Source organism: Zingiber officinale, chromosome 2B (assembly GCF_018446385.1).
Source record: "Zingiber officinale cultivar Zhangliang chromosome 2B, Zo_v1.1, whole genome shotgun sequence".
Taxonomy (NCBI): domain Eukaryota; kingdom Viridiplantae; phylum Streptophyta; class Magnoliopsida; order Zingiberales; family Zingiberaceae; genus Zingiber; species Zingiber officinale.
The window spans coordinates 125,059,847-125,068,090 of NC_055989.1; the positions used below are offsets into that span (position 1 = coordinate 125,059,847).

General features: G+C 41.3%; 1 protein-coding gene across 1 annotated transcript; it reads left to right on the plus strand.

Annotated features, from left to right (window-relative positions):
• The first annotated feature begins 7,070 nt into the window (after positions 1-7,070).
• LOC122048654 (agamous-like MADS-box protein AGL80) lies at positions 7,071-7,944 on the plus strand. The gene is made up of 2 exons (XM_042610196.1): positions 7,071-7,508; positions 7,588-7,944. The coding sequence occupies exons 1-2, from the start codon at positions 7,071-7,073 to the stop codon at positions 7,897-7,899; spliced, it is 750 nt and encodes a 249-aa protein (XP_042466130.1). The 3' UTR covers positions 7,900-7,944.
• Positions 7,945-8,244: the final 300 nt, after the last annotated feature.

The following is an 8,244-nucleotide window of genomic DNA, read 5'->3' on the forward strand; positions in this document are numbered from 1 at the left end:
CAATCAAGCATGGTAATTAAACCTTAATCACAACAATCCACACAAGAAAGAATGGATACAAACAGGGCAAAATCATAGAAATAGGAAATTGACATATCTACAATAGTTTTACATCAAATCATCTCCATAAAATGGGAAAAGAAATCCGAAGACAGGAAGATTACAAGCATTCTTGATCCTAAATCCAAGAAGAGGAAGAAAGAAAGCTTATCTATTATGAAGAACCGTCTCCGGATCCGATCCACAATCTTGGAGTCGAAGCGTTGAAGATCCGCCCTTGAATCGCCGAAAAATCCCTCCAAGATGGTGGAGGAACGCCCAAATCTTGATTTCCCCCAAAAAGGAAGAAGACCCCCTTTCAATTCATGAAGGAGGCCTTATATAGAGGGGAGGTTTGGGTGCCACACGGCCCCGAGGCATGGCCGTATGAGGTTCACATGGCCAAGGTCACTCCCTTCTCTGCCTACCTTACACGACCGTGTGTGATATATGGTCGTGACATGCTTCTTCCACAACTCCCTTTACATGGCCGTGTAGATCTACACGGCCTGCACTGCCTCTGCCTCTGGAAACCTTGCACGGCCGTGTAGTGCACACGACCAGGGCCTTCTTGGTCTCTGGAAACCTTGCACAGTCGTGTGGTGTACACGACCGAGGTTTTCTTGATCTCTGGAAACCTTGCATGGTCGTGTGGTGTACACGACCTATCTCCTTTTGGCTTTAAATCTTGGCACGACCGTGTGAGGTTCACATGGCCGAGGCCACTTCCTTTTCTGCTGCAACCACACAGCCAAGGATCTCCACATGGCCTGGGCAACCCCCCATGGCAAGGTCGTGTGAGGTTCAGGAACAACGCCTTCCTCTCTAGTTTCGCTTGTAGATTTGGCCTCAAATATGAATCCTTTACCAAATTCGACCCCTGTATACAAAAAATGCACAAAAGCATATCTCCGAACAAAAAGAGTAAATATGCTAAAAGGAAAACTGGAAGTATGAAAATGCATAGATAAATCATGCTCAAAGTATGTGAATGTGCGTCCAAACATGCTTAAAAGTGTATATAATCTACGCACATCAGATGTCAATTGATTTACATAAGCTGTAATTGATTGGTAGTTGAAATCAATCGATTAGCATGACTATGTTTTGTTAGCAACGGTGGGCCGACAAGAGGGGGTGAATTGACTTGTAAAATAAAATCGAACAATCTTTTGCTTTTTAAACTCAGCAAGGATATAAGTTAATTATGCACAAGCAATTAACATTAAAGAAATAATAACAACTTTAAAAGAAAAGACGACAATAATTATTTGGTTACAACCTAGGTGGTTGTTAGTTTAAGGCGGTTGAAAGCTCAATGAAATTCTTCTTTATTGAAGGCGAAGAAGGCTCTTACATTATTTGAAAGCAAATAAATAAATTAGGAATTGATTATAAGAGTTGTTCTTCATTCAGAGCTCAAAAACTCCTTTTATAACCGCTGGTTCGACCATTGGAGGGGTCTCGGTTCCATCAAAGGCGCCTCCTTTGAGGATAAACTTTTATCCTCAAGCAATGACTATTATGCGCTTATCCACTCAACCCGAAGCACCTTGGTTCCTTCTGAGGCGTCTCCATCAGCCAACACTTATCCTCTACTCCGAACACGCAGAGGCTACAGATTTACAGCCGAGGTGCCTCCAAACACACTGAGGCACCTCGGGTCTTCAGAAGTCAAAGGTTAACTTCTGAGTTAACCTTTTTCATCTACTCCCGTGTGGGTGATGATTCAGACAATCAGAGTTGAGCTCACTCAAACTCAACTCTGACCTTCTCCTCGAGCAGGTTTCCTCCCCGACTTCTTGTCCCTTGGATAAGCTGTGTGCGTCCTTCTCGTCCACCGATGTACTATTCTATAGCACCTCATCCCTTGGATGCACCGAGTCCGTTGACTCTTTTCCTGTGTCATCCTTCTCGCTAGTTGTGTCTTCCACTCAACTTCTTGTGTTCCTAGCTCTTGCACACTTAGACACAAGAATCAAACACAACGTGACCTAACTTGACTTGGTTGATTACATCAAAACTACCACGGGGTACTTGCATATTTTGGCTAAAATATTTGATTTCAGCCTATTAAGCCACATTTAATCTATTTAACTATCTCTTACTCTCTTAAGTTATTGGGTAAGTATTTAAGGGTAATTTTCTTGATAAAATGGAAAAAGAATAGTTAAAGAGGATTAATGTGAAGTTAAGAAGGAGGTTTAGTTACAAGGGTGAATTTTTGACTTCACGACTTCAAATTTTAGAACTTTCTAAAGGTTTAGGAACTTCGGATCATTGTTGGTGCAATGATAGAAGTTGGAGCATGCCTTAAGAGGGAGGTTCTCTATAAAGTCATGATATTGGTTGAATGCTCAAAGAATATTGGATATAATGAAAGGTATGAGACTTTCATTGAGATGCTTGGAGGTTAATAGGAATGAATCTTGGGAGAATACTTTTTATGTATGTCAAAGGGGGAGAAAGTATAGTTTAAGTTAGGAAACTCTCATTCATACTTTGGCATGAGATGAAGTAGGAAGTTGGGCGAATATGGGTTAACTTAAATTAACATATTGTCAAACATTAAAAAAGGAGAGTTTGTTGGTACAATCATTCTGAAATCAAGGTTGATCAAGTTAACTAAGCTCGAGTTGGTATGAGCTTGAATTTTGATGTTTGACAATATGTGAGAGAGAAGCTAAGTAGGTCAAGGGAGGATTGGATACTTTTTTGGGAAAATCCTAACTAGAGGTTATGGAATGGAAAGTCCTAAGTGAGGTTAGGTAAGAGAAGACAAATGGAAAGTTCTAGTGGAATTAGGCGGTCGAAGACCTAGTTGGAAACTAGGCAATGGAAGTCCTTGCGATGCTAGGTAGTGGAAAACATAGTTGGAAACTAGGCGATGAAAGTCCTAGCGAAACTAGGTGATGGAAATCCTAGCGGAACTAGACAATGGAAAAAATTCAACTGGGTCAAAGGTTGACCAGACACATGGTAAAAAAGTTCTAGCAGGGTTAGGCAAAGAGAAAGTCCAAGTAGGTCAAAAGTTAACCAGCCACTTAGTGAAGAAGTCCTGGTAGGTAAAGATTAATCGGATTCTAGGCAATAGGAAGTCCTAACAGGTCACAGATAATTAAATATTAAGCAAAGGAAGTTATAGTAGGATGAGGTCAACCAGATATTGGGCAAGATGTGATTTAGACTCAGAAAGGTTAAAATTAGGGTTAGTAATCTATTATTAAGGAGTGGAATGATTTACAAATCCTAAACCCAAATTTTCAAGTTTTGGTGCTCGAATCAATTGACTTAATCGATTAAGCAATACCAATTGGCAAGAGATGTAATTTGAACAAAAGATATTCGAATCGATTAGGCAGATTGCTTAATCTATTGAGACATGTTTTAATTGATTAAGTTGATTACCTAATCGATTAGGAGTTGTCTTCATGAAGAGCAGTAGGGTTTGGAATCAATTAACCCTAATGTCAATTGAACGATTGGGGTCTTTTTCGCGAGAGTAGAGAATGTTATAGAATCAATTGGGCAATCGATTAGAGGCTGATAAATCGATTGGTATGACTCACCAATCGATTAGACATTCGAAAAAGAGCCATTTTGTAGGGTGAACGATCGAATTATGACATGAGAATTGATTGGGAAGAAAAGCTAATCGATTAGTAGGTGGAAATTAGCTCGAGAAAAATTCATATAAAGGGAAGTTTGTGCATATTTAGGGTTTAGGAATCAATTAACCCTAATGTCAATCGATTGATTGAGGCCTTTTTTGCAAAAGTAGAGAATACTATGGAATCTATTGGGCAATCAATTAGAGGCTAACTAATCGATTGGTATGATTCATCAATCGACTAGACGTTTAAAAAGAGCAATTCTATAGGGTGAACGGTTGAATTATGATGTAACAATCGATTGAGAAGAAAAGCTAATCGATTAGGAGGTGGAAATCAGCTCGAGGAGAATTCATATAAGGGGGAGTGATCCGTATGTGAGGGGGCTAAAGGCAATTAAGGGAAAGAAGAAGGGTATTTTGCTTAAGGCCAGCACTGTAGAAGGGAGAAGGGGCATTTTTTTTGGGTGGGGGGGCCCGCGAAGGGGAGAAAAAAAAGGGAGCTTCTTGATCCATCGTCACCGACGCCGGAGAGGTCCGCCGACAACGATCATCCTCGGGCCACCTCCTCCCTTCTCTCTCGACATCGTCGCCTCTCACCGTTGTTGCTAGTGCATCACACGGCTCCGCCGCCATCGAGCCATGGCTCCACGCCACCGTGAGCATCGTCTGCCGCCGCCACCTCCTCTTCTTTTCTTCGCGCGAGCAGCGTTCCGCGGACAAGCATCACAATGAGTTCTCCATGCCTCCATCTCCAGCGACGGGCGCCGCTGCTGCCCGCAAGCGCCGCCTCCTCCAGTTGCAGCCGGCCTCCCCCGCCGTCACTGCTACTTCCGGCGGCTACCATAGCCACCGTCGGCGTCTCCAGTAGCCATTGACACCTCTGCCACCGCCGCCGGCACTTCTAGTAGCCATTGTCGGCGACTACAGTTGGTATTGCCTCTTGGCAGCAGTCCGCCGCCGCCATCCGCGCAGCTGTCCGCCGCCACCATCCGTGCGGCTGTTCGTCGCCACCCTCCGAGCAGCCGCCGTTCAGGTATCATGCTATGTCTATATGCCGGCCTGCGAGCCGAGAGTGTATTCGGCCTTCGTGCCACTGTTGTAGTCCGGCCTGCGAGTCGAGGTTGTAGTCGGACAGTGCGTCATCCTACGGATCCATATCGCGTTCGGCTCCGAGCCACCGGAGCTGGCTACTCATCAGGCGGACATTCACCTACTATGCAGGGTCGCGACGACTCGATCAGCGCCGCGACCAGCTCATCCATCCATCCGAGGGCGCCCCCGGGGGCAAGGGTACGTCGTCGTATTCATTTTGTACTTATTTTATTGTCCTGTTATTATGTGGATGCTTATATGTTCGCGGGACCCACCTCGAGCATCGAGGTACCAGGGATCGGAACAACCCGATCACTGGTTGCAGACGTTGTTGACCAGAAGACATCGGATGACTTGGTCAACACCGGAGACAGCTCATCAGCTGAGTCATGGGGGTGCGGTCAACCTTTCAGACACGTCATTCCGGCAGGTTCGTCTTCTCAGCTTCCCGACAAGATCAAGGAGTTTGTGCAAATTTTCACATGTCAATTCTTGAAGGGTTGAGAAAGAAGTACTGCTGCATTTCTAACCAAACAAGAAGCAATTCCAAGTAATAAGAAAGCATTCAAAGTAAGATTTATATAAAGTTGTGTATTCATTGTATTGCTTTCATTTTTTGTTGTATTGCTTGTGCTCAAGATTGTATTTTTCTACCTCCGAAGGAATTCCGAGAAGAAGGTTTTCATAATAAAAATATAAATTCATTATCTTAACGGTCCTCGTAGTGTCGGTCTGAATTTTTTTTATATAATAGATACTGTGAAAAAGAGTCAGACCTTTGGATTAATTACATTAAGAAGATGAATACAAAATAAATCAAGATATTAATCTTTTTTTTAATTTTTCGTTGCAACATGAAGTTAGAAGAAGTGAAGCGAGCACCCCCTCCTTTCCAACACTTTACATGTCTAAATAGTATCATCGGCTCATTGCATAATAGTCCCGGGGTAATATTGACCAATATTGTTATCATCGTATTAAATAGCGCAAAATAAAAATATTTTAAAAAATGTGTTGAGATGTTATTTTAATAATAAAAAAAATGCTCCCGACTATTCTAATAAAAAAAAGTAGGATGCTGTTGGTGTTAACAACGACATTAAGATGGAGGAGAATCTATATTAAAAAAATATATGTTTATAAAATAATATTAATAAAGTTAAGTAAATACAATTTGTACTATACAATTTTAGAAGCTAATAAAAAATTTATTATAAAATATAAGATATGTTTAAAGAATAACATTGAATTGATGTACGTTTTAGAAAGTTGGCAAAAGATAGTGACATTTTCAATGTGATTATTTTTAATCGTGGGCCAATTTAAAAAATATGAGTATACTATAATGATAATGGTCTCCTATGATGCATATATTTATTCGTATTTGAAATTTATGAAGAAAATAATCAAATGGAAGCTTGAATAACAATTAATATACGTTTTTGAATTGTTTAATCACTTTAATGCTCTCCTACAACAAATCTATATATTTAGAGCAAATTTTGATTAAAAATTATGATATAATTTTGTAAAATTATTTTATAATTTTAAAATCATTTAATAAATTTGAAAGAATGAATAAATTCACACACCCTCCCAAAACCCATTTATCTATTCAAATTTAAAAATTAATTAAAATATAATCATACAGTAAAATTTATTGATTATTTTGAGATTATAATTTTGACTTCACATTTAAATTTATAAAACTATTACATGATATTTATTTTAAAAATACATCAACTAATACATTACTACATGACTTATTTAATCCTTAAATTAAGAAAATTTTAATTTTAATTAAATAACTAACATATAATATTTTATCTTATTAAAAATTCCTCATTTTAATACTATATAATATATACAAGTCAATTAATGATATACCAAACTGAGTATAGAATTGTAAAACCTTGAATTTGATCAAACATTTTAAACCTTCTTTATATATATATTTTTTTAAAAAAAAGATTCCTGCGAATATTATATATTAATATATTAAATACAATTTATAAATGACTTGCCATTTCAAAACTTTTTTCTATATAAATCGTAAGTGCCAAAGAGTCGTGAGGTGAATTACTGTGAAGGCTCATTATTGGATCGTTAGATCTACGTTATTAATCTTGATCGTCAGTCCATTAACGCTTGAGATTAGAATGTCAGATCTGAGTGGTGGATAGGCCCATTTCACAAGAATAAAATGAAGTCGGATTAGTTTGTTCATTCACGACTTCTTCCCAAATTGACTCCGGCGACGCGCTTCTTTTGCCACTCCCTTATCGCTTAATCGCTATAAAGAGGAAGAAGGCAGAGGAATCGATCAATGGCAAGGCGGAGGGTGAAGTTGGCGTTCATCGAGAACGAGGGCACCCGGCGGTCGACCTTGAAGAAGCGGCGGAGCGGCCTGATCAAGAAGGTGCAGCAGCTGAGCGTGTTGTGCGACGTGGACGCCTGCTTGCTCATCTACTCCCCCGGAGAGGAGGTGACCACGTGGCCGGAGCCGGTGGACGCCCGACGCGTGGCGCTGCGCTTCAAAGGCGTCCCCCACTGCGGGCGCGAGAGGAAAATGGTGGACCACGTGGCCTTCCTCCAGCAGCGCCTCGCTCTGCTCAGGGACACCCTCCGGCGGAGGCGCCGCGAGAACAGGGAGATGGAGCTGCGGTCGATGATGTTCGAGAGCATGTGGGACAACGGGAAGATCGATCAGCTCAGCACGGTGGACGCCGCCGCGCTGGCCGTGATAGTGGACGGCAAACTGCAGGTAGGTGGTGATCAAATCAATCGACCAATCGCTTGTCTTAAATTTCCATCTTAATTTTATGACGGAGAAATCGTGGCAGGAGCTGTACGAGAAGAGGGAGGAGGCGATGAGGAGGCTGGCCATGGCCCAACCGCAGCCGCAGTCGTTGCAGCCTTCGCCGGCAGATTCAGAAGATCCTCTGGGGATGATTCTCCGGAAGACTACAGAGAGGAGGAGCGACTACGATGATATCATGGTCGTCCCGGCACCTCCACCTCCACCGCCGCCGCCGCCGTCGATGGATGAGAATCCTCTGGGGATGGTGCGGCGGCAGGAGACGTTTCTGTCTTTAAGAAATTCCCAGTTCGGGGAATGGAACTACAGCATGTTCTCCGATTATCGTCGACTATAGATATCATTATATTTCATGCAAAATAAAACCATTCCAATCAAAATTCTACAGAGACTTGCTTTCATATTTCTCTTTGTGTGCATGGATTACCTCACATAAATTTTAAAAAATATTTAAAAGTATACAAAATCAAAAAATTGCTGAAAAACTTTACTTTTCTCTATGTTCAACCGTCGATGAGCTATTTTGGATGCTGATGGAGTCGTCAATCTTCAAGGGGAAGAAAGAAAGCATGACTAAGAGAGACAGAGAGAGGGAGGAGTTAGAATGAATGCGGAGAAAATGAATGTGTAACTTTGCCCGCGAAAACGGACCACTTTTATAATACTATTGGAGAATGAACAA

Bases quoted from the DNA above. Each gene is read 5' to 3' on its own strand.
- LOC122048654 (XM_042610196.1), top strand. From the start codon at position 7,071: ATGGCAAGGCGGAGGGTGAAGTTGGCGTTCATCGAGAACGAGGGCACC. The intron at 7,509-7,587 runs GTAGGTGGTGAT...AAATCGTGGCAG, and splicing joins TAGTGGACGGCAAACTGCAG to GAGCTGTACGAGAAGAGGGA.